This window comes from Lissotriton vulgaris, chromosome 5 (assembly GCF_964263255.1).
Source record: "Lissotriton vulgaris chromosome 5, aLisVul1.2, whole genome shotgun sequence".
Lineage (NCBI taxonomy): Eukaryota > Metazoa > Chordata > Amphibia > Caudata > Salamandridae > Lissotriton > Lissotriton vulgaris.
This window is the reverse complement of record NC_141693.1, coordinates 257,980,010-258,007,344: the sequence shown is the minus strand read 5'-3', so window position 1 is coordinate 258,007,344 and position 27,335 is coordinate 257,980,010. Positions and strand designations below refer to the sequence as shown.

General features: G+C 48.1%; 1 protein-coding gene across 2 annotated transcripts in view; it reads right to left on the bottom strand.

Moving 5' to 3' along the window:
- MTOR (mechanistic target of rapamycin kinase) overlaps positions 1–27,335 on the bottom strand; it is a 938,810-nt gene that overhangs the window by 76,523 nt on the left and 834,952 nt on the right. For both annotated transcript variants that reach the window (XM_086921314.1, XM_086921315.1), the window contains 6 exons: positions 22,137–22,284; positions 9,647–9,769; positions 8,038–8,120; positions 6,070–6,142; positions 2,028–2,102; positions 1,363–1,498 (listed from right to left, as the gene is read on the bottom strand). In XM_086921314.1, coding sequence (XP_086777440.1) covers positions 1,363–1,498; positions 2,028–2,102; positions 6,070–6,142; positions 8,038–8,120; positions 9,647–9,769; positions 22,137–22,284 — 638 coding nt within the window. The remainder of the gene's footprint in view (positions 1–1,362; positions 1,499–2,027; positions 2,103–6,069; positions 6,143–8,037; positions 8,121–9,646; positions 9,770–22,136; positions 22,285–27,335) is intronic.

The window sequence follows — 27,335 nt, the reverse complement described above, 5'->3', positions numbered from 1 at the left end:
GACGGCCGTCCTTGTCCCTAGAAGTATTTTATAACCAAAGAAGACGGCCAAGAGAAATGACTGTCTGACACTATAGTGTCTGGCACCTCATAGGTTTGATGAGAAAACCTTCACACACCAACCTGGATGGTCCTGAGGACCCCTTTTAGGTGAATCGGCGGACGAGACCTCCACACTAATATGTGACTTAAAAGAGGCTCACTCCCCCCCAAGGACCAGATATGAAAGCCTGCAAATCTATTAATGTACTCAACAATTTGTGAGGACCCACATACGGTCAGTCCTCCACGCATATATAGCACTACCTGACTGGGACCCAATGATGAAGCATGACACCAACCAGGTTGGTCTGTGAGGGTTTTCTTATGAAACCTTTGAGGTGCCAGAGACTCATTTATTTCTACAAATCAACAATAGGAACGGCCTCTCAATATCAACTACATTCAAAATAGCATTACGAAAAAGAAAAAAAACAATAGGTTGCAGTCCATGCATGGTTTAAAATGTGACGTTTTTGGTGGGGACATTTTCCTTGCACACTGGTTGAATGTGAGATAACAATCCTCTATCAAAGCCGACAAGATTCGAAAAGCTCCGGATCCACGTTGGAAGCTGCAGAAGGAAAGGAAAAGATGTAGCTGCATGGAGCTAGAGTAGATATAGTGTCCCGACATCACATGCGACATGGGACGGATCTGATTCACAGTTGCACAACAAGACATACCGGTATGTGAGGGAATTGCTATTAAAAAGTTTACGGACCCACTTTGGTGCCTGGGGAAATTAGCAAGGTGAGAAATCTGCGGTTAGAATTCTACATAAGGAACCTCAGTTTCGAGAATGTGGCTCATTAAACCTAGCAAGCCCCTGACCATGATTACCTAGTACCACAAAACATAGGAAACATTAACTTGAGCCAGTTGAAGGATATTGACCTTTGTGTCCACCCAATTCCAGAAAAAAACACGTTTGGACAAAACAAAAGAACAGCAAAACCCTGAGCACATAAAAGGAGACATGAAAGACCAAATGAAAATCCCTACAGACTCCAACTTGATGTGTGGTGACATTTTTGGTACTCTTGAAAGCAGGACATACCTGGATTGGTGTTTCTAAATACAATAGTGGTTTCCGAAGCCCCATAGCCAAAGGGCTTCAAAGAGAAGACAGAAGCGCTATGGAGGGAGTGAATCCACAGCCATAGAGTATCATTTGACAGTGCAAAGCATAGGTGGCTGCTGATTTTTTGATTAAAGTTAAGTTACAATAATTAAAGCTTATTTGCGGGTCATGTCTCTGAATTTTAATTGCTTAGTACTTTTGTTTTTCACATCTTACTTCCCAAAGAAGCAAAATACTCACTGTCCATCAATCTCCAGTTCAGCAGGGGATCATACACGAAGGCTTCCAGCACTGCCATGACGCTGTCCCTGTGCTCCCGCATCACTTCCATCACCGTATGGCATGTAATCCTGTAATTCCCATCCAGCCCTGTCACCTTTAGGTATCGAGAAAGTAAACAGAAGTCTCAGTAAGCATGTCTCTTCAACCGTGCCCACGTTCTAGAAGACATGACTTAAGTCGCCAGGGATCTAATGGCACTGCCTCTTTGCATTCACATGTTCTATGTGGGCATAGATCAGTTACCTGTCTGCAGCATAAAAGAGGGACTTTTTTGCATTACAACTGTGTGGCTTGACTGCAACACAAAGAAGGGGCTTGTGTGCAGCACAATGGTAGCTCGCCTTAAGCCTAAAGCAGTGCTGACGCCAGGGGTTTGAGTTACACTGCCGATCAGGCAGAAAGGAGTTTGCAGTGGAGAACATCCGAGGCGTTAAGTTTTTTGCAGTTACAGTCCCTGTAAATGAGCCCCAGGCTCATCAAGTCTTCCCATTCCTCTATCTACTGTGAAAGACTAGTGCTTATTATTCTGTAGCGTTGTCGTTTTATACCATGGGTTTGTTTCAGACAAAGATAATTCTAGTAATGATTTTTCCCCTCTGCTCTCAATCACTTTTCACGCTTACCTCCATGGCGTTGGTCAACATTCGTGTGAGTCGGAATGGAATCTTCTCTGGGAATTTTTCTCTAGTCATTGCAACCTGTAAGAAGAAAACAAACACATGCGCTTCTGTGAAGTATGCAGCATATCGTCGTAGCATCCAACCCAAATGATGCCAGGAAAAGCAAGCTTCAAGTTCCTGATATACAGGTTCTCACCAGGTAACCCAACATGTTCTATTTTAGAAGAGCATTGCTTCACCTACTTATATATGCACCTCTAGTCCATCCCCAATCCTTCCTGGCAGAGGCGAGCTGTTTCTACCTGAAGCACAATGCTCACATGGTAGCTGCCATATCAACTGGGAACAGTATCTTGGACAACAAAGCGCCCCCGGCTTCACTGCAGCTTCACATTGGACTTCCAGTGCATTCCGTATCACCATCTACCGGCCTAGGATCATTTGGGACAGTTGAGTATCCTCTCGCTCAGTCCTACTCTTTATCCCCAAACCAACACATGTCAGCCAACCTCCATCTTCATGGTATACAGTGTCTTGCCACATCCTGCCCTATACCACTCTATGATGGCAATCCAAACTGTCTTGATGCATTAAAAGCCTTAGGGACACAGTTTTGGTCTGCACCTATACAACAGGGCTGCAATGTTTTGATGTGCTATGAGCTGAAAATCTCTTGACAAATGCCATAAGTCCTTTCAGAGGACCACAGGGGTTACTGGGGCCAACAGTGGGTTACGAGGCCTTTCAGTCCTGATATCCCAGGGCCCGACTTACTATGGAACCTGAGTAATTAGGCCAAGTACCCCTTCTACACTTGACTCTCGGAGTAAGCATTGACCAAGTAGTCCAAGCCTCCCTAGCCGGGTCGCGTGAGGGGGCAGGGGAGGTGTAGATACAGGTGAATGAACATAGGCTCACAACTCAAAATGCATGCAGCAGCCACAATTAATCATTATCTAGCCAAATACATACACACTTATGAAAAAAGAGAGGTATTGTATTCCTATCGCTGCCCACATAAAGGAAACATACGACATTCACAAACAATAAAAAATTCACCTTGAGGTTAGGGTTCTAGTTTTTCTTTCTTAATCTCTCATTGTGTTAGCCATTATGGTCACTTCCCATTCACTATTGGTAACATCTAAGGAATACCTTACTAGCAGCCCGAGTCTCAAGTGTCCACTATCACTCCCAATTAAAGTCAACTGTGTTCTAGCCCCACAGCGCTTCTAGCAGTAAGTTTCCCTGGGGCCAATAGGCCAGAAAAACAGTCTTACCTACTCCAACAGGATGGAAGAGGTCTTCTGAGTGTGCCCTGTCTGCAGGTGCCCCGAGAGACTGCAGCCAAGTTCAGGTAAGATGGCAGCATGCGGATTAGGCGCCTGTACTCAACTGGTGCAGAATTCCTCATTTGCAATCAAGCTCCTGAAGCGATCAGAGGTTCCTGTCGCTCCTCCTGAGGGGGTAAGTGTTCGCTTCATTCCTGATGGGGGGTGGCTAAGATGATCCTGTTGTGGGTCCCTCACCTGGGTGATGGTGCTTCTATAGTGTCTTCACTTCTCCAGCTGGGCAGAACGAGTCGTAGTCCTTTGTGCTCTTGGTGACCCATCTAGTACACTGAGTCCCTGCAAATCACAGTCCAGATGTGTCAGCCCAATCAGCACAGTGATACTTCCAATGGCAACACCTCCTGGCATACGAGGTTGCTGCTCTGCTACCGCACAGGGCTATGGCCCCTTTCTGCACAAAAGTCTCCCCCCAGAAGCCCCTCCTGGAACACAGGGTGGCCGTTCCACTACTGCAAATGGCTATTGCCCTTTCCAGCACAGCAGTTTCTCTCTGGTGGCGCCTCCTGGCACTCAGAGTTGCTGTTCCGCTAAGGGATATTCCCTCTTTCCGCATGGCAAACCGACACACGGCTAGGTTCACAACAGCTCCCCTCCTGGCATACGGGGGTCGCTGCACATGAGCAACGATCCAATCGTTTCAGCCATTTTCTCACACCTCATACAGGGAGTACCCTCAACAGGGCTCCCCCCAGACCTCACTTCCACCAATGCTCTCCTCTTCCTCATAGGGCACACAGGTCTTAGCAAGAAGGAAACCGCTTGTGCTCCAGTCTCCATGGGTGATGTCGCTAGCAGGCCTTGGCCCCCAGTCCAGTCACAGGCAGACGTCTTGCAGAGTTTCCCCTCCTCATACAGCCGGTCTGGTTGCTTAGCAGGTTACAATTTTTGAGGTCTTAATCTCCCCTTCTTATATTCTATTTCCAGACACCAACTGTGATTTGGGGTACGAGTCTTTGAAGTTTTATGTTGTGGTCCTGTTTTCTTTGATGTGCATGCTCCTCTGCTCCCTCTTCCTCTCGAAAAGCAGTCAGTCACAGCAGGAGTGTCTCCACACCTGACAGCCCAACAACACAGGCCATTGGAATGTTAAAGGTTCACATCATCAAAAGGTTTGCCCAAGACCCAAAGCCATACTCTTTAATATTCTCTCATCAGCCTCATCTCCTTCATTAGATGGGCCAAGTCCCCTCCCATGTGACTTCTCACTAAATCAAAGAGCATCCTTTGAAGAGTACAGGGGAGTCCTGGTATTTCCCTCCCCAGTGTGTGTTCCACTCAGCCTACAGGAATGCAGTAACTTACAAATCTGACTTGGGGGGGGGGGGGTGTATCTCTCTACCTTCTCTCGTTGTTTCACCATGCACACCTGGGTCTCCCATACCGCATACATGCTCTGCACAGTACTGTATGCTCCATGTACTGTACCACTCATTGGAAACTATACATTCAGCATCTATATTTGACATGCACTCGTTGCCCAGCACGGTATCCTTTATGTATTGTACCACTCAGATGCACACATACATCCGGATAATGCATTTCACATGCACACACAGTATCCTTCATGTATTGGACCTCTCACAGGTAGACATAGATTCAGCACATGCATTTATCCAGCACACACTGCCCAGCATTACATTATTCAGGTACTGTACCACTCATAGGCACATGCACCTTCAGTACATTGATACACCATGCACGCACTGCTCAGTCCTGCACTAACCCTGTATTGCACCCCTCCTAGGTACAAATACAACCAGCGCAGATATACCACTTCTGAGCTGCGTAGCAAATCACGCCAATTTGATATAGGCCAAGGATGCGTTCAGCGCAGAGCAGCAGAACTTTAAAAGTGAGTGAGCATGTAAGGTCACTTTATTGATACAGATTCCAAAGGACCTGTTCGCTACTAGTGATCACCACACAGTATGCTGCCATCACCAATTAAATGCTGCTCAACTCCTAGTGAAGGCGGTAACCTTCCACCACGATGAGGGTCACGCTTTGACCCCCTCCACCCCCCTGGTATAACAAGACCACAACCATTAACAACTCCTTTGTCATGGCGCAAAAGCCGTGCTTGCCTATGACAACAAAAATCTGTATAAGGGATACAGAAATAAGTACAGTTGGGCACTTGGGCAGCGGTGCACGTTTGTTACCATGCATTGGACTTATCCATCCCAACAGCAAACAATTCTGTTTCTCGACCAGGCTATCTAGCAGCTTTTAAATGTTCTAGCTGACATGAAGAGTTTGCTACCTGAAGGCATTTGAAGAATCGTAAGTATTTTAGGTATTTATTCACAAATTGTTTCTATGTCACTTGTGACCTGTTTATTTAGAAGTATGAAGGAAGAATATTCACGGTTCTGCCCTCTTTATGGATCCCGTTAAACGTAATTATAATGCTGGTAGTACCCTGAGATATTTAAAGAATCATCAGCATTTTATGTACTTATTCACAAATTGTTCCATGTCATTTAAGACCTGTTTATTCATAACTATGATTGTTTTATTTGTTTTTGCACTTTGTAAAGGTTTTAAATAACCATATACAATAAAGATCATTAATTCATTCAGCAGAAGAAGGTGAGTATACAGCAGGCTGTTGTCAAGAGGGTGACTGCTCGGAGAAGTAAGGCAACTATGGAAGAACCCCACTCACTGGCTAATAAATAGTGCAAACTTACCTCGAAACAGTCACCGAAGTCAATGTGCAGGATCTTTCCGCTTAGCCTATCCAGCATCAGATTAGAAGGATGTCTGTGGGAGAGAGAAGGTAGGTGGTGAGAGATAGTAGGGCATTGGTAAAGAAGAGGAAACATATCTATGCAAACAGAGGCCATGAAAAAAACTGGCAAGAGAAACAGGAGTACCAAAAGAAGAGAGTAAATATGCTTGGAGTAATTAGTACAGTATAAAAGAAAAGTAACCATCACTATACAAACAGTGGCACTTGGAGAGAAGAGGAATTGCAACAAGAGAACGTTGCAACAACAGATGTGCTCCTAACTGGGTCAGCAGGCAGGGTTCTGCTTCTGAGTAGTGAAAGAAACCACTGTCATGGTTTGCGTTGTGCAACTAATGTGGCCAAAAGGAACAATCTTCTCTTAATGGAGCAAATAGCTTGTGATGCCCACTTGACAGGGCAACTGGAGGAATCGAACCACCATTAGCAGGTCCTAAGCAACTAATACAGTACCTGAAAAAAAGGGAGCAGAGCTAAACGTTTGCTTCAGTGGTCTACAGCACAGGCATTAGGAGAAAAGATTGTCAAAGGGCCTGTGATGTTCTCTGTGGTGGCAGACAGCCAAGAGTGACTTGAAAAATATGCCCCACACTGCCCTGTTTGTTTCTAATGACCAGCCATGCCTTTTTACACCAGTGGACTTAACAGTCTGCAAGTTCTCAGAGGTGCCGTGATCATCTGCCTTTCAATGGTAGATATGGGTGTGACTAAACTCAAAGTGTATCCTTATCCATGTTCCTAGATGATTTGTTCCTAGGTTCCGTGGTTGATGGCAAATGATTACAAGCACAGGCCTTTTAACTGCCCCTTGACAGGGAGGCTGATTCCCGGTAAGAAATCATACCAGTCACCAAAAACAAGTATCTTTAAAAGAGGTATTACTGAAACGTTGATTACATTATAGGGATGTCTATAATATTGCAAGTCCAACACCAGATGGCTGGATAATGCACAGTAGATGAACAATACATGCTGAAAACAAGCACATTATTGTCATTAAATTGAATGGGGTATTTGTCTGCCCTCTCTACAGTGTGTTGTATGTGAATAACTATTGTGGGACCAGGAGACAATGTGCTGGGTGAATAAAGACACCGTATGCTGGTGTACACAGCAAGCTGCTTTCCCTGAGGATTGTATTTATCCTATGTGGACATGACAAACCGCATATTCTTTATTCCCTTAACCCCAGCCCTGAACAAGACCTGTCTAGATGGCTAGGGATTTTCACTAGCTTTTCAAAGTTACGTTTTCCGTCCACTGAAACACACTTGATACTATCAACTAGGGGGAACAGCGTTTACAACGCAACTTTTACAACGCAGTACCTTTTTACGATGCAACCATTACAACGCAAGTCATTACAACAACTTACGCTGGGGGGGGGGGCGCTCTAGGATAGGGAATAGTTTTAATGTACTATCCAACAACTTCCCTACTATCCACGGGGACTGGAGTTGGAATAGTAAATTAAACTATTCACTATCCAGCGCCCCCCAACGCAAGTGGTTGTAACGACTTGCATTGTAAAAGTTATGTCGTAAAGGCATGCATTGTAAAAGCATGCGTTGTAACGACGTACATCCATCAACTAGCAAGTTGGGATACTCAGACCGCCTGGAATGAGGCTACAAAATACCTTGCTCACTTCTGACCGCCTAAATTCCTCCTCTCTGCCTAGAATGTACTTTAAAACATTAACAGGAAGATTTAAGATAAAGATAGAGATTAAAGTGCAACATCTGAGTAATTTGGTAATCCTGATGAAGTGTAATAACACCTGTGTATTCCGTACCTCCCCCAAGGCTACCACCAAGTAACCATTGACTGCATCAGGACCAAAGGAATATGCCTCACTCCCGCAAGCCAATAAAATCACAGAAGTGTAATAGTACTCCAGCCCTCCTACCTGTCACCGAGGCCGAGGATGTATCCAACTACAGACATCACAGCCAAGGAGCGTGTGTAGTTTGTTCTTCTGTCAAACCAGACCTGGAAAAGGAAACAGCATGAACCACCATTCTGGGAGCACGGTCACAAGCATTAGTCCCCACAAGAAGTGGGCTTGACTTGAACTAGTGCAACAGCAAATTACTGACCCAAGAATTTTGTAGATAATGTCCAATCTGCCACCTGCTCAAAGGAGGAATCAATGTTACTTAGTTCTGCCATGTGACTGTAGCTGGTACAGTTCCCTTCCACAGCCCAGATCATAACACTGCTACAAGCATGGAATATAGCTACCTCCCACAAGTCATATTTGTCATACTTCATTGCCCTATAATTTACACCGAAATAAAACTTCATTTCAAGCCATTCCATAGCCCTCTCACTAACTGCTAGCAACACATAGATGCCCAACAATGCTCATCCTTCCTCCACAAAAAATTCTGCTACCGACACTTGCCACTGAAACGTGCACGGAGGAAGGCACAAAACAACAAAGCTGAGAATAAAGGCAAGAAGAGCCCAGAGACAGTAATGGGTGGGCTGCCCATGGTACTTGCTGGGTGTCAACAACCCAAGCCACATGCTTATTGGGAAATCTGCCCAAATCTAGTCTGACACGCTATATACCAATTCCACTTCTCTACAACATGTGCTGTTTCTTTCAATGCCTCATATAACTAGACACCTCTGTTCTACATCAGATGGTGGAGCAGAAGTTTGCCCCTCATGATTTCAACTCTAAAGAGCTAGGCTGCACACACACACAAACACATCTATATGCAAGTGTCAGGTTACCAATCCTACCATAACCCTGCTTCCACATTAAATAATGGAGTACCCCTAATTTTCACATCTCCTATCTTAACTCTTTCATTAAACCAAGGGATAGGAAAGTCAGCGCACACCTTAACTTTATTTCCTAACTCACCTGTACTATGCTATGGCTAGAAAGATGGCTCTGTTACTTTCAGGGCAGAGCACTGTCCTAGCACAAACATTCTTGTTAATGCACGAGTTGATACATTTAACCAACTTTGCATACACTGGGTTAGGGCACTGGCATATAATTAGTATTATGGAGTGCTTTAGAAACCAATCATCAATAAACAAATAAAAAGCTGAAAAATCCCAATTCATCCACTTCAAAATTAGAAAACTCTAGTTCTATATGCTCTAGTTCTATAAGCAAAGCATAACTTCTTGCTTGCTTCCAAACCATGAAAAGCACCTTTAAGAAAACCATCAACCAATGTCAACATCAATATTAGCAGGAGACATTGTATGTACAGCAGGAGACGTTTCTACAGGACAATGGATGCATTGCTACACCATGCAATCATGGTGCTAGCTGGCACAAATCTAAGGTTTCAGTAGCCAACTTGCTGGCTGAAGATTTAAAAAAAAAATGAAAGATCAGTAGAAAGAAAGAATATTTCATAAAATTAACAATACCACCAGAATATGGAAGACCATTGATTCTACCAACAAAACTGAAAGCCTACCCAAACCCTGCCAAGGAGTACTAGCACTCGGCAACAGCTACTGAAAGCAAATGATAATGCATATACCTCCGAGCTAGGGCTTTTCAGCCACAGCAGCTTGGCAAGATCATCACCAGCAGTGTTGTTAACAGCATGCTCAAAGACTTCAACTTTCTGCATCAGAGTCAGGTGGTCATAATCTGGAGCCATCTATAAAGGAAAAAAAAATGAAAATATATATTGGAGGCATATAATGAGGTCCTATGGTTTGTTAAGTCTTTGCTTTGGGTTTGCAAACTATACCTCGGCAACAGGCCTATGGACTCAGCTCTAGCCAGGTGGAGTAATTACACAGCACTCAAACTATTTCCTCATCAGCGATGGGGCCGTACATATACATCCCCACTCAGCTCTTAAGTAAGTTTATACCCTCACTAAGTCTGGGGCACAAGGATACATTCCTCAGTAGGCCCAATGGCAGTGGAGTCTATTTGTGTCTATGTCTGTATATACTTGTCTTCTAAAAAACAAGATATCACCTGAGGTCATGGCGTAACCCTCAAGTGGACAGCGCAAGCTCACTGGTAGGCCGTACTGGTAGGCCGTGACCCAGAGTAGATGTGTGGGCCCATCTATTCTGTCGAACCAGTGTTAGCCCTAGCAGAAGATGAATGGGCATAATCCTGAAACTGGATGGTTGTATTGATTCATGTGGAGAGGGGCATTTAGGAGAAGTGGGGTAGCTCCAAAGGCACCTTGATGAGAATTGAAGGTCTCCTTAGACAGAGTCACTTTGCAACCAACCTTCTTGATTGTGGGGACAGGAACTTCAGAGGGGTCCAATGCGTTACAGATGGGGGTACTGTTGATTGGTTTTGGCATTAGATTAGTTCTCCAGAATGTGAACAGGATCTGAACCGACTTCCTTCACTTTGTATGATCGGTGAGTCTAGCTCTTGGTGTTGGGGAAACAGTTTTTGCTAGGGTTTAAGATATTTGTGACTTAAGATTGTGTACCCCACAAAAAAAATTGAAACACAGTTCCACTGGAAGCCAGTCTATCTCTATTACAGATGTAGTTGTGTGCCACATTACCCACAAATGATGTCTGTTTCTTTTCATATTTGGTTTGAGGTCTGGATTTAATGCATTTGCTTTCATGCTTTAATGTATCCTGAGCTGTAATAGTTCAAATAGCAAGGAGCTCTGGTAAGGTCTGGCTGATGGTTCATGTGGAGCATCAGGAGGAGATTTCTGAGAATCATAATTTAGAGGATGTTTTTGTAATTGAAGTGTTAAAATATTGGTCTGAGTAGACACAAGTGTCAATATTTTTTATATTTTGTGCTGTGTTGGCATTGCATCTGCTTCTGGCAGTACCTAAAATGTTATGGTGTAGGGATGAAAGCCTTGCCAACAGGATCGCTAGCTGGGTCCCACTAAAGGAGAGGTTATTTTCCTTATACAAATTCTGAGATCTCATTACAATGCAATGGATAGATAGTTCACCAGTCAGGGAGAAACTGCATGTTGTAGGTTTATATTTGAAACTGTAGCAGCTTGTTCTGTGTACTCTCTTTTGTCAACGGCAGCTTGAACATATGCAAGGGTACCTTTACATATCGGAAGATTCATTAGAAAATGTCCATTAATTTCTAAAGGTGAGAATACTTTTGAGATACAGCGGTTTAATGAGAAGGAAAGAGAGGAGGCAGCCTCAGATCAACAGCAAACGTCTTTAGGCAGTAGGAAGTGATGATGGGAATATTAAGTCCCAAGTGTCAAGGAACAAGAGAACACTAGTGCCTCCTGAGTTCCTTTGGAACTGGACGCTACAGTTAGGTTGATAACACACTGCTTGGTTTTCGTTCTTTTTCCAAATGGGGAAGTTTGTAATGTTCACCTAAAGGGCCTCATTGCAACCTTTCCCTTTTCTGTGATGACCTACAGAAAAAGGTATGTGGTGGAGATTGTGACACAATGCACTCTGTTTCAGGATATATGAATGCAGCCTCTGACATCAATATGACCACTGCCTTCTATAGTGTCCTCAGTCCCAGAAAGAGACTGTTTTGGGGGTCAAAAGTCCATTTGAGACTTTTTGCAGTCACCTCTTCACCTCAGTTCTCCTTTTGAGTTCTGTCTGATTGTGTGTCTCAGTCCTTACTTGGAGTTCAGTCACAATGCTGATCTTCTTTTTGAGGTCGATCTGTCTCCTGAAGTTTTTTCAGAGCCAGATGATTGTTTTGATGTACTTGTGGCATGTGGCCTAGGTGTGGTGTCTTCACTGGACACTGTGTTTCTTTGTAATAAGAGCAGAACTATAGACTTTGGTTTGGGATTCTGCTTCAGCTGGAGGTTGTCTTCACTCCTCCTTTGCCAGGTTAAAATTAAACAGGGTTAGCGGTCTTCCTGCAAACCCTCCATTTCGGTACCTTCCTCCAATCTTTCTGCAAATTAATTTTAGTAGGCTAAAGAGAGGATTTCTGTTCCATTAGAGTCTAAAGTGCCCAATACTAACCCCTCCATTGTTTTACTGTCTTTTTGCCCAAATAGCCTTACACACAAGACATTTCCTCGTGTTCTCTATGTAAACAAAGGTAACAGATCCTACAGAGGTTGGACCATGTCCCCACACTAGATTAGTAGGAGAGCCCAGCCCACTTTAATCTACAACATCAGCTGCAAACTCAGAGCTATCTTGGGATTATGGACAAGCTGATGGTCAGAGCAGTGGGCTCAGCTGTAGGACCAGGAATGATCAAACATGCTAAAAAGAGCTAGGATACCCTGAGAACAGGAAAGACGTAGCAATTTGAGTTGCATTGGAGAACCCAGTAATAAGGCAGCCTGAGGAGAGAGAAGCTTACATGTATAGAGGAGAAGGCAGTTTGAGGCGAAATGGAGCTTGTACTAGTAATAACAGGTGTCTAAGAGGAGACTGAGTTTTTAAGAGATCATGGACAGGAAGGCAGTTTGAAGAGAGACAGAGCTTTCCCTGATTATAGATGAGCAGTGGGGAGATAAAGATTTTCAGGGATCATGGGTGAGCTGCAGTTGATTAGGAAAAAGCAGATCGCCTTAGGGGATAACCAGGCACATATCAAAAATTGATGTGATGTTCCATTATGTGACCAAGTGGTAAGTTTAAGCTATGGTCTACTATATTCATATAGATACAGGAAATCCTTATAATAAGGTATAATTGCCCTTAACCACCTACGTGGAATGATTCTTCATTGCTTGCTCCTCACGGGATGGGCTCTGAAATGCCCAGTGGCTCACATGGATTGGAGCTTTTCGTTGGAGATTATAGCAGTCAGAATACGGGCATGCGCAGCATGCATACGCCATCACCAATATGGTTGCCGACATCATTATGGCAGCCAAGACCTCCCGGGAAACTGAGAACAAATATGACTCCGCTGCCCCTTCCAGTAACAGTACAAGGATTTATGAAACAGGGTAGGGATTCCACAGGGCTGCTTCTGAAACTGAATTAAGAGGACGCTGATTCTTTCATAAACGATAGAACAATTTCTCATCCATATGTGACTTGAATCTTCTTTGTATGTTTTTTTTTGGGCCACGCAGTATCGGTGAGGGATCATTGCTCTAAGTTTTCCTACAGGCCGCTCATGTTGAACTAATTTCCTACGTTTTCCAACTGCATATGATTTTATTACTATAAGCTTGGTACATCAGACCCTGAGCGAGCACTCCCCTGTATGAGGAGCCCAGACATGTGTGCTGCATGTTGTTAAGTCTTGGGGACTTAAATATATATAAATATATGTGCCATGAATTTCAACAGCAATTGATATCATCTTTCTGTGTTACTTTTTTGTTTTTAAGGTCATGGGGGCATGCTTAATTTTTTTCTTCTTTTCCTCTAGTTACTGGAGTACTTAAAAATCCATTTCATAGATTAGGGTCTAAATTTGGTCCTGACGAAATGCCCACATGTTTCTGCACCTGTGGGTATCAAACATGTTGACCCTATTAAACACAACAAAGGTTTCATTATAGCCTGTCCTGGTTTAGCGCTGTTTTAATACCGACAGAGGTAGTCACCATATATAAAGAGCCTAGAGGGAATACATGTCACCAGTTTTAAACCACTCACATACCCAATCTACTTGCTATAACCATCAAATCATCAGGGCAGTAACTTGAGTCTTGGCAAACACCGGGTCCAGGATATTAAAAAGATTTCCACCAAAGAGCCCTAGTCCATGGGAGCCCACCGGGCACTGCAGTGCCCATCCAGCGAGGAGTAAGCTAGATGATGAAGCATGCCACTTAGGTGGATGAGGTAAATTATACCCTATTATTAGGATCTCCTGTATCTATATGATTATAGTAGACCACAGCTTGAACATATTCTATTGTCACATCCTGGAACAGCACATCAATTGTTGGTATATATGAACAAGTTACTTACCTTCGGTAACGATATATCTGTAAGAAACATTAGTTAGTGTTAGATTCCTTACCTTAGAATAACCCCAGGCGTCAGTCTGGATCCGGAAACTTTTGCGTAGCAGTACCCCTGCGCGTCGGTAGGCGTCGTCTGCAGGCGTCCCCTGCGGCTCCGCGTCCGTCGTTGGCGTCGTGATGACGTCGCTGGAGTATATAGACGCCGCCTCCGCGCGCTGACGTCAGTTCTTTGTACACAGCTTTTCCGCGCCAGAAGACGCAGAGCCATGAGAGAACCAACACTGGTGCCATGTAAAACTAGGGCCCTGAAAGGGATGTCCTTAACCCTAGGTATCAGTTCGCAGAACGGGGAGGATGGGTGGGTTCGGTAAGGAATCTAACACTAACTAATGTTTCTTACAGATATATCGTTACCGAAGGTAAGTAACTTGTTCATCTGAAAGAAACACGTTAGTGTTAGATTCCTTACCTTAGAATAGATACCCCAGCAATACCAACCCCGGTGGTGGGTCTGCGAACCAATACACTCCTACACCAGAAAGTCCTGGAGGACAGAACGGCCAAAGAAGCCATCCCTCCGGACTTGACTGTCCAGGCAGTAGTGCCTCGCAAATGTGTGCAGCGAGGCCCACGTAGCCGCCTGACAAATGTCCTGCAAGGGGACTCCCCGACCCAGGGCAGTAGTAGCCGCCGTGGCCCGAGTGGAATGGGCCCTCAGCCCAACAGGAGGCTCCTTCCGAGCCAAAGAGTAGCACGCTTTGATGCAGAGGACGACCCATCGAGAGATGGTTCGTTTACAGACCGCCCGTCCCTTCTTCGCACCCACGTAGCCAACAAACAGTTGGTCATCCACCCGGAACTGGCGTGTGCGATCCATGTAAAATGAAAGCGCACGTTTTGGGTCCAGACGATGGAGCCGCTCTTCATCCTTTGAAGGATGCGGAGGCGGGAAGAAGGAAGGGAGGGTGATGGACTGCCCGATGTGAAAGGCCGAAACAACCTTGGGCAGGAAAGAAGGTCTAGTCCTCAGAACCACCTTATCAGGATGAATGGACAGGAAAGGAGGTTGGACAGAAAGAGCCTGGAGCTCACTCACTCTCCTGGCAGAGGTGATGGCAACCAGGAAAGCCGTCTTTAAAGTCAGGAGACGGAGAGGACAAGAATGAAGGGGCTCAAAGGGAGCACACATTAGAAAGGTCAGAACCAGGTTCAAATCCCACTGAGGCATCACAAACGGAACAGGTGGAAACATGTGAGTGATGCCTTTCAAGAATCGAGTTACAATCGGGGATTTGAACAAAGAAGGCTGATCAGGAAGCCTCAAAAAGGCTGAAAGGGCAGAAAGGTAGCCCTTGATAGTGCCCAGAGCAGAGCCCTGCTGGGCAAGAGAAAGAAGAAACAGAAGAACCTCCGAAAGAGGGGCAGAAAGAGGATCCACAGCCTTTGCTGTGCACCATGCCACAAATCTGTTCCACCGACAGGCGTATACCGACTTAGTAGAGGGACGCCTGGCTGCCAGAATAACATCACAGACTTCAGGAGGCAAGTCAAATGGCCTCAACTGCCGCCGCTCAATCTCCAAGCATGGAGGTGGAGACTGGACAGGTTCGGGTGGAGGACCGTCCCCTGCTGCTGCGACAGAAGGTCCTCCTGAAGGGGCAGGCGGATCGGGGGACCGACTGACATGCTGAGTAGCTCGGGATACCAATACCTTCGAGCCCAGTCCGGAGCCACAAGGATAACTTGGGCCCGGTCGCGCCTGATTTTCTTCAGCACTCTGGGCAGAAGTGGTATAGGCGGAAAGGCGTATAACAGACCGCAACTCCACTCGCGCCGAAAGGCGTCGCCGTGCGAGTGCCGTCTTGGAAACTCCAACGCGCAGAACTGATGACATTGCGCGTTCTCTTCTGTGGCGAATAGATCTAACCAAGGCTCTCCCCATTGCAGAAAGATGCCTTGCGCCACGTCCGAGTTCAGACGCCATTCGTGATCCATCGAGCACCGACGGCTGAGTTCGTCCGCCCTGGCGTTCAGAGAACCTGCCAGGTGTTGAACCGTCAGAGTCACGCCCTGACGTTCCAGCCATTGCCAGAGGCGCAGAGCCTCCTGGCAAAGGGTCCACGACCCCACTCCGCCCTGTTTGTTGCAGTACCACATGGCGGTGGAGTTGTCGGTGAACACCTGCACTACACTCCCGTTGACAAAGGGGAGGAATGCCTTCAGTGCCAGACGAATCGCCCGCAGCTCCAACAGGTTGATATGGAGCCGGGACTCCGCCGGAGACCAGATGCCTCTGATCTCTGCCTCTCCCAAGTGGCCACCCCAGCCCTGGAGGGACGCGTCCGTCACGACAACGTGCTCTGGTTGGGGAAGGGAGAGGGACTTGCCCCTGACCCAATCGCGGTCCGTAAGCCACCACTGCAGTTGTCTCGCAGTGCCCTCCGAGATCAAGACGTGGTCGGACAAGTTGCCCTGATGCTGGGCCCACTGAAACTTCAGGTCCCACTGCAGAGCCCGCATCCGCCACCGGGCGTGATGCACCAGAAGGATGCAGGAAGCCATCAGTCCCAGCAGCCGCAGCGTCAACCTGACCGAAACTCGGGATAGCGGCTGAAAGATGGGAATCAAAGCCTGAATATCCCGAACCCGCCGTTCCGGAGGATAAACCCGAAACTGCGCCGAGTCCAGAACCGCTCCGATGAAAAGGAGCTTTTGAGAGGGACACAGGTGTGATTTCGGCACATTGATGGAGAACCCCAGGTCGTGCAAGAGGTCTGCCGTCATCTGAAGGTGGTGGACGACTGTCTGGGGCGAGCCCGCCTTCAACAACCAGTCGTCTAGGTAGGGGAAGACTGAAACCCCTAACCTGCGCAGATGGGCTGCGACCACCGCCATCACCTTTGTGAACACCCGTGGGGCGCTGGTAAGGCCGAAGGGAAGCACGATAAACTGAAAGTGCTCCAGGCCTACCGTGAACCGCAGGTAACGCCGGTGGGCCGGCAGGACGGGGATGTGAAAATAGGCGTCCTGCAAGTCCAACGCTACCATCCAGTCTTGTGGGTCTAGAGCAGCCAAGACCTGAGCTAACGTCAACATCTTGAACTTCTCCTTCCGGAGGAAGCCGTTGACGTTCCTTAGATCCAAGATAGGATGTAGGCCCCCCTTGTCCTTCTTGGGCACCAGAAAGTAGTGGGAATAACAACCACGCCCTACTTCTGGCCCAGGAACGCGCTCGATGGCCCCCTTGGCCAAGAGGGCCGTAACTTCCTCCTGCAGAAGTGTCAAGTGGTCCCCCGACACACGGTGGTTCTGCGGTGGCATGGCTGGAGGAGAGGTCTCGAAGGGGAGGGAGTAGCCCCTTCGGACAATTTGCAGCACCCACCTGTCCGAAGTGATCGTGCGCCAGTGAGCGTGGTGATGGCGAACCCTGCCACCCACTGGCGTCACATGGGGCCGAAAGCACGGACTAGGAGGATTTTGGGGTAGATGCTGCGGGGGAGGGTGTGGTCTGACCCCGCCGTTGTCCCCGACCGCCGCCACGGCGGTTTCCACGGCCGCCACCGCGTTGAAAGGATTGTTGCGGCGCGTGGCTGGCAGCACGTGTGGGGGCGCCCCTTCCTTGGCCACGAAAGGGGCGAAACGAACCCGGTTGCTGACGCTGGGTCGAGAGACCCAAGGACTTGGCCGTGACCCTGGAGTCCTTGAAGCGTTCCAGCGCGTGGTCCGCCTTGTCACCGAACAGGTGACAGCCATCAAACGGCATGTCCATCAATGTACTCTGGACATCTGCCGAAAAATTGGCGGATCTCAGCCAGGCGTGGCGACGAATCGCCACCGTCGTTGACATAGCTCTGCCTAGCGAGTCGGTCGTATCAAGACCACACCGTATCGAATATTTCGCTGCATCTCGGCCCTCAGCCACAGCCTGACCGAGTTTTGCCCGCACCTCCATGGGGCATCCTGGCAGCAGTTCCGCGACCGTATCCCACACAGAGTGGGTGTAGCGGCCCAAGAGGCAGGCGGTGTTGCAAGACCGCAGGCCCAAACTTCAAGCTGGCCACCCGGAAGCACCACCAGCTGATCCGCGCCGCCAAGAAAACTGCGTTCAAGGACAGGTTGGACAACAACGCACACAACTGCAAGGAACTCTTCAACATCGTGAAAGAGCTCTCCAACCCCAGCGCAGGAAACAACGACATCACCCCATCGCAAGACCTCTGCAACTCCCTCGCTTCATACTTCCACAACAAGATCGCAGACATACACAACAGCTTCAACAACCAACCAACGAACACCAAGACCGAACAACCACCCCCCACCACCACCCTCCACGCCTGGACCCCGATCAGCACCGAAGACACCATCCGCACGATGAACTCCATCCACTCCGGATCACCGACTGACCCCTGCCCTCACCACATCTTCAACAAGGCTGACGCTGTCATCGCACCCCACCTGCGAGACATCATCAACACATCCTTCGACACCGCCACCTTCCCTGAGAGCTGGAAGCACGCCGAACTCAGCGCTCTTCTCAAGAAACCCACAGCGGACCCCACCGAACTCAAGAACTACCGCCCCATCTCGCTCCTCCCGTTTCCAGCCAAAGTCATCGAGAAGACCGTCAACAAGCAGATGGCCGCCTTCCTCGAGACAAATGGATCCCTCGACCCCTCGCAGTCCGGCTTCCGAGCCAATCACAGCACCGAGACCGCCCTCATCGCCGCCACCGATGACATCCGAGCCCTGATGGACAACGGAGAAACAGCGGCCCTCATCCTCCTAGACCTCTCCGCGGCTTTCGACACTGTCTGCCACCGCACCCTAGCACAGCGCCTCAGCAATGTCGGAATCCAGGACAAGGCGCTGGAATGGATCATCTCCTTCCTCGACGGAAGAACACAGAGAGTCCGTCTATCACCGTACAAGTCAGAGGCCACCGAAGTCATCTGCGGCGTCCCTCAAGGATCCTCTCTGAGCCCCACCCTCTTCAACGTCTACATGAGCCCCCTCGCGGCCATCGCACGCCAGCACAACCTCAACATAATCTCCTACGCCGACGACACCCAGCTGATCCTCTCCCTGACCAACGACCCCGCCGCCGCCAGGGCCAACCTGCACGAAGGGATGAAAGAGGTAGCCGAGTGGATGACGACCAGCCGCCTGAAACTGAACTCGGACAAGACGGAGGTCCTCATCCTGGGCTCCTCACCCTCCGCCTGGGACGACTCCTGGTGGCCTCCCGCCCTGGGCACCGCACCCAAACCGACAGACCATGCACGCAACCTGGGCTTCATCCTGGACTCCTCCCTCTCCATGACCAGGCAAGTCAACAACGTCTCATCGGCATGCTTCAACATCCTCCGCATGCTACGAAAGATCTTCTGGTGGATCCCCACCGAGACCAGGAAGACCGTCACCCAGGCCCTCGTCACCAGCCGACTGGACTACGGCAACGCCCTCTACGCCGGTACCACCGCCAAGCTCCAGAAGAGACTCCAGCGGATCCAGAACGCCTCAGCCAGACTCATCCTCGACATCCCACGAACCAGCCACATCGCCGGACATCTGAGAGACCTTCACTGGCTCCCCGTCAACAAAAGAATCACCTTCCGCCTCCTCACCCACGCACACAAAGCCCTACACGACCAAGGCCCGAGCTACCTCAACAGCCGAGTCAACTTCTACGCTCCCAAACGCCACCTCCGATCAGCCAACCACGCCCTCGCCGACGTCCCCCGCATCCGAAGAGCGACTACAGGAGGAAGGTCCTTCTCCTACCTGGCCGCCAAGACCTGGAACTCCCTCCCTCCCGACCTGCGCCTGACCCAAGACCACCTCTCCTTCAGGAAGAAGCTGAAGACCTGGCTGTTCGAGCAGTAGCGGCACCCCCCCCCCCCCCCAGCGCCTTGAGACCCCACGGGTATGTAGCGCGCTCTATAAATGTCTGTGATTGATTGATTGATGGACGAGAAGACCTTCTTGCCAAATTGGTCATACCTCTTGGATTCCCGGTTGGGTGGAGCCGACGGGAATGCGGACTGGGAGGTCGAGGCCTGGATCACCAGACTCTCAGGAGTGGGGTGGGTAGACAGGAACTTGGGGTCGTCCGGACAAGGACGGTGGCGCCTGGCCACGTTCCGATCGACAGGCGCACCTGAAGCGGGCCTGGACCACGTGCCCAACAGAACGTCCGACAAGGCTTCATTAAACGGCAGCAGTGGCTCCTGTGGGCATGACTGCGGTTTGAAGACCTCGGTGAGGATGTTAGGCCTCACGGCCGCGACGGGGAGCTCAAGGTGTAAGGCCTTGGCAGCCCTCATCAGCACCACAGAATATGCAGCTCCCTCCACCGATGCCACGGAAGGAGGAGAGATCAGACCAGGGTTAGGAGAGTCGTCCAGACCACTGGCATCCCCCAAGTCACCTGTCCAGTCCGGGTCATACTGGCACTCGCGTGACAGAGGGTCCTCGGACCCCTCCCAACCTTCACCGAACTCTTCATCTTCTCCGTATTCAGAGTCAACGATGTAGACCGGCTCCTCGGGGTTCATGGGCCCCATCGGCGCCGGGACCGGCGTCGAGCGACGCCCGTCCGGCCCCGCGTCCGGCGTCGGTGAAGGTAAGGGGACGGCGCCGCCCGGAGCCGGCGCCGGAGCCCCAGTGCCGCCCGAAGCCGGCACCGAGGAACCGGCGCCGCGCGGAGGCGGAGCCGTGGGCAACCCCGATGGAATCGGCGCCGGGTTGGATGGGCGTCCATCCGGCGTCGACCCCGAAGACCCTAGCGGCGCCGGGATCGGCGCCGCCGGCGGCGCCGGAATCGGAGCATCCGACGGCGTCGAGGTAGGGTCAGCAGAACCGCTAGGGCCCCCGGACGGGTTCACTGGGCCCGCAGGCGCCGTGGAACCCGCCGGAGGAGACAGGGCCCTCATGGCCATGAGGAACGCCTCTATCTCCTCAGGCGTCGCACCGTGCCCAGGGACCTGAGGGTATGGGGCAGGCCGCGCCGGCGACTCTCGCGGAGCCGCGGGGTTGGGGTCACCCGAACCCCCGGCCGCATCGCGCGAGCGTCGGGGGGAGTCGGGGGTACGATGACGACGCCCCGACTTCTTGTGTTTCTTACCTGACGAGGATGACGAGTGGTGTCGACTTCCGGAACGCTCAGCGCGGCCCCGCGACCGCTCCCTCGAACGCTCTCTCGACCTCCGGCCGGACGTGGGGCCGACACCCGGAGCTCCAGTAGCTTGCGGGACCGCTCCCGTCTAGCTTTGCTGGTGAGGGCCCGGCAGTCGACGCAGGAGTCCACGTCGTGGTCGGGACCCAGACACCGGAGACAGAGGCGGTGATGGTCTGTGACCGACATCGTGCGCTCACAGTCATCACAGTGCTTGAACCCAGGCATCCCAACAGGCACAAAGTGATAATAATTCGAAAAAAAAAAAACTTGGTCAAAGACCGGAGTACTGCTCTTCAGATCTGCGTCCACTGGCGCGGAAAAAAGAAGAACTGACGTCAGCGCGCGGAGGCAGCGTCTATATACTCCAGCGACGTCATCACGGCGCACGACGCCAACGACGGACGCGGAGCCGCAGGGGACGCCTGCAGACGACGCCTACCGACGCGCAGGGGTACTGCTACGCAAAAGTTTCCGGATCCAGACTGACGCCTGGGGTTATTCTAAGGTAAGGAATCTAACACTAACGTGTTTCTTTCAGATGATTAGATTACAGAGGGTGTGTGTGCTGGACCGTGTAAAATAATTTCTCTTCATTCCACTTGTGTGATATTGACAAGCAGGTAGCCTGAAAATATATGAATGCTCTAAGGATAATATGTAAGTAGGTGATGCAAGGGCAAAAGCAGATTGTTTGCAAACCAAAAACTATATGCAAACAATTCATATGTTCAATAGAAATTCAGATGGTTTTACTAGAAAATAATTATTTTGGATGGTGACAGGTGTTGCTGTGAAGGAACAAGGAGGAATCCCTGTGCTGAAAACAACATGGAGATTTGAGCAGGATGAATGAACCCAGAAGGGTAGAGAAGTATATAGGAACCTTAAAGCAAAGAAATAAAATAACGATTCAATGTAACCAAAGGTGGCATTAATATATATGCATAGTCAGGGCTTTACCCGAAGCATGATGCGGTGTTCAATGTTCAGCAGGATCTTTTTCTTTTCTCGATAGTCTCTAATCAGCGCGTGCAGAGTGTCACAGTGAGGTACCCACCCAATCAGACCAGAGTTTGTAGACAGAGGAATGACGGCATACCTCTGGATGCTGCAGAGGGAGACAATGATGCACCTGTTGACTCGTTAGCATTTATACATCTTATTCATCAGCTTACCACCACATCACATAGTATTTTTCCAAAGAAAGTTGCAAATGTTTAGCGAGCTGCGGCACAGATCAAGGAGTGGGTTTCAGGGACTTTGGGGAGACTTTACTTGTGAATAGGAAGGGCTGGGAAAGCATGGGAACCATGGAGCAAGGATTATTTAGGTGATGTGAAAAGTAGGGAAGAGACTGGAGGAAGAGAAATGAGGACTGAGTGGTTGGACCCACAGAGTAGGGTTATGTGTGGAGTTGATACTAAGTGACAGGAAATCTGCTTCTTGATAGGGCAGTATTAAGGGGAGGGGACAGGACTCTGGAATGGGGTATTGTCACAAGACGTGGGCAGGACACCTCTGTGAGGGAGTCTGACTGGGAACCAAGAAATTGTATATAAATGCCCTGGAATAGAACCCAGGATCAGAATTCTGGGTGTTTCTGTGTAAACCAAAGGATGGTTCCCCTGATGTTCTCTCAAAGCTGCATTTGTTTTCAGTAACTGGTCATGCAGTTTTATGCATTTATTTTGTACGTTTGATACATTTAACATGAATGGCAACTAAGCACAAAGAAAGACTGACAACTAATACATAGCCTTGCCTAGTGTCCCACATCACATGTTCAATGATCACACTTTTCAGAAATCCTTGCATCACCAAGGGATTGAGATGTGATAGGAAAACCAACTGATGAGTGCTGACAGCGAGTGTAAACACTGCTGTCAGGGTTTGTAGTTGTGATCATGGACACACCTACAAAGAGTTCTGCCACTATACCAATCACAAGGAAGAAAGTGAATGAGGAATTTAGAGGAGAGAGTGCTGCAGGAGAACCTTACTTAAGGGAAAGCTACACATACCTAAAGTGCAGCAGCCTGAACTGTTCATTAGATGTCTACGAAGGAGGGTGCCTGCTATAGGCGTAAGGATCTGAGAGGGAGTGATCTCTACATCAGCTTTGAGAGGAGTGCTGACAGTGTAGACCTGGTGGAAAGAGGCTGCACTGTGGTTAATTAATACATTAACTATGCCTCTTTTGTTGTTTTTCTGCTATTGGTTTAGTTCTTCTGATTTTGATTCACTAGGTATATTGCTGCAGCCATTGTTTCTGATACCTGGCAAAGTCCACTGAGAGGGTCAATAGAAAAAACCTGAAAATTACATTTTGATAGATTGATAAGTGTCATTTGTTGATCATTTTTAACAATACAGCTATTCCAGAAATACTGATAATCAATAACAATGCTAATCAATTTTTTATTATGTGACATTTTCATCCATATTTCAGTGCTTGTTCACTAAGCCCTATGGTCAACCATGACAAAATAAACAGGGAAAAGGAGATATTGGAGATCAGAGGATACTAAAACAAGAAGAAAGGGAGCTTCTGTACCTCTAGCCTAGAATGTAGAACATGGCAGCATGAACTCTGGTTTCAAAGTTCAGCAATTTCAATATATTTTTCTTTTTTTTCTTTTTGAGAAAAACACTGAATATAAGGCTTACTTTTGGTAACAACATTTCTATGGATACTCTATCTACCTGCAGGTTCCTCTACTTCTGAATATCGAAAGACGCCAGACTGGATGCAGATTTTTTTTTTACCATAACTCTCTTGCACCAATAGGTAGTTTGATTCCTTTGTGACATAGATTGTGTGTGGATGTGACATCACATAAACTGCATAGCACTGCCCTGGCACCATTACAGGAGTTCCTTGTCTGTTAATACCAAGTCTTCTGAGGCAGAGATGAGGTTAGGTTAGATGACAGGGACTATGCAGTGCAACAGCACTAAATTGGAACCTTAATATACATCAGATGGCTCTGACCATTCTTCAGAGAGGGTAGGTGGGCAGGATTGGTGAGGAGTCTGCAGGCAGACAGAGTATCCACCAGAAAGTTTGTTACTAAAGGTACTTCTACCTGCAGATGCCTTAGCTTTTGAGGAGATACCACACAGTATCCCCTCCCAGACAGTGGGTCTGCGGGAATGGTGAGGCTAGTAAATCCTGCAACGTAGAATGAGCAAAGTTCCATCCCTCCTCAGTTCAGAACCAGCACAAGAATGCTTTGCAAATGCCAGAGGGAAGTCCATGTTGCCACACACCATGTCATTGCTGCGGGCACTCCTCTGGCTAGTAGCGAGGTAGATGCTTTCACTCAGGTGAAAGTACCCCAGATTCCTTCAGGTGGGTCTTTTTTAGAAAGTGCATAACAGATTTTAATGTAAAGGATGATTATCTTTAACAGCATTCTTTGCCTTATTTGTTGCTCAAATATACAATGAAGAGTTGATCATCAGATCTGAACTCCTTCATCCTGGCAATTTTGGGGTCCAGGCAATGGAACATCCTCCTTGTTGGGGTGGGGCGGGAGAAAAATGTGGGTAGTGCAAAGGGCTGCTTGACAAGAAACAGGGTAATCACCTTGGGTATTAAAGTCCTTTTAGTACTGAGAAAACGCTTGTCTGGGTAAAAACAGGTCAACGGCGGGCGAACACACAGACCTTGCAGCTCATTCACTTGCCGCGCTGAAATGTTAGCCAACAGAAATCGAGGTATAAGTGTCAAAAGTCAAAGCTGTGTAAAGGTTCATACGGAGCCCACATTAGAAATGTTACAAACAACTAAGGTCCAACTGAGGTATAATGAAAGTTGAAGGAGGACGCATGTACGACATCCTCTTCTGGATCTTTAGAACTATCGGGGGCCTAAAACAGAGAGGGGAAATCACTAAGCATATCAGTGCTGAGAGGATACCCTCCGTGAGGCTCCGACTGATTCATATAACGACTGAGAGCTGAATCTGAGAGGAAGACTCACATGAGGGGCTTTTCTTCATTTTAATCGTACCTTACAGCCAGTAGGAGACGCCGGGGCTGATTGAGGTCTACATGAATGGTGTGTCCAACTTTGATGCAGTAGCGAGAAACTTTTGCCCCCTGAAGAATTTGCCTAAAAGTGTTCTGGGCAATGAAACATGTTGGCTAATGGTATGCATGTATAGCAGCCAGCCTTGCTTTTTAGCTTGATAGGTTTCACGAAGTAAAGAATAAAGTGATTGTGAGACGTGTGTACCTATCAATTCTAACTCACTTCTTTGAGATGCTTTATCACTTCACTGCACTTATAGTTTTTTTTTCTGACACGTTTATTTTGTGCAAAATGACCACCGTTGATGATAAAAATGGGCTTATCTGGTGAATACCTATCAAGTATCCCGATGGTGGTTCGCCCGTGAGGGGTCATTTTGCCTACACACATTTTTTCACATTGTGAGTGTTGTGAACTGAATGTATTGGAATTTATATATACGTCAGTTACCTCTTTTTCTTGCATTCAGATAGACTGTCATAATTGGGATGGAGGCCTTTTATTAAAAGGCAGGAAAACGTGTGACACTCTACCCCAAATATATAAAGGATAGGGGAGAAAATTGTTTATACAGAAAATTGTAACACGTTGTACACGTTTGAACTTCAAAGTAATTGCCTTAAAGAACCGGGCCTTTTTTTAAAAGGACATAGACATGCTACTACTTACTTGGTTTAAGGTTATTATAGCCTATGAAGCTTTGAAAGCACTGCTTGAATACTTTACCGTGGGACTCCCAGCTCGACAACGTGGAATGATTCAGGCATGTGAATCTATGAAAGATACCCCAATACTGGATAACAGATGGAAACACCTCTAGCGAGCGCTCAAGTCCCAGTATACACGAGTAACTAGTAAGATGCAGGGAGCCAGCAGATCCAACAGGCTAAGGACAGCCAAGGTGGAACTTGAGCTCCTTCCTGAAACAGCAGACTCATATCCTGAATATCCCAGACCCAGAGGAGGGAAATTCAAGAGGTATTTTGTGTACAGTACTACTCCCTGAGCTTAAGGTGGTGAGAGGGGACCAAGTGCGATTGGGCATACTGATGGAAAAGCCCAAGTCAAACAGCATTAATATTGTGGAATTCAGGTGGTTTGACACCAGATGCAGCAAGTCCATCCTGGGTAGCAAATTGTCGAGGTATGGAAACACAGACTCCTGACCTGTGCAGATATGGCACAACCACCACCATGACCTTTGTGAAAATCCAAGGTGCCACTGTTAGTCCAAATGAAAGGACTGCAAACTGGTAATAGGTGTGAACCTACAGTTAACAACAGGTACCTCTTGTGTAACTGCAGGGTTAATATTTGAAAGTACGGATTCTGCAACAAGGACAGCATCTTGAACTTCTCATTGCACAGGAACAAATTCAAGACCCTGTGGACCAGTGCCAGTCATAGACCACCACCCTTTTCGGAAACAATGAACAATGGTGAGTAGCATACCTGGCAAACTCCTGATCTGCGAGCAACTCCATTGCAAAACTGCAAGCAGCTCCTGTGGAGAATTCTAATGTGGTCCCTTGAATGCAATACTTAATAATGAGAATGTTCGTGGAAAGGGTTTAGTTTGTAGGACCCATTTGTTTATAATAGTGGCCTACCGAGACTGCAAAAAGGAGGACAACCTTCTCCCAACAGGTTGCACATGATCATTTAAGGGCAAACTAAAGCGGTTTCCCTGCTGGTGCAGGACAGGCGTAGTTGGAAGGCCGCTGTACAAGACTGCCTCTGCTCTTACCCCCACTTTTATACTACCTGAGGAACCGGTTAGGTTGTTAAATGGGATGAAAGGGCTGGTACTGACAAAAAGGCAATACTTTTTGATGGCCTCTAAATTTCTAGTGTTGAGTCTTGAAGTCTTGGGTTGGAGACGTGATATTCAGGGATAGGGCCATTGCTCAGTACTGAATCTCCCCAGGGTAGATTCTGCTCTGTCACAAAATTGATGAGAGGCCGTCAAATGGAATGTTCAGTAGGCTAGCTTGTACACCACCTGAGAAGCCAGTGGATCACAGCCAGACAGAAGGTCAGGATACCCCTGGTGTCAGTCTACATCTGCGAGCTATCAGCCTATTAACCACAGGACCGGCTGCAGGCTTATGTCATTCTGCCTT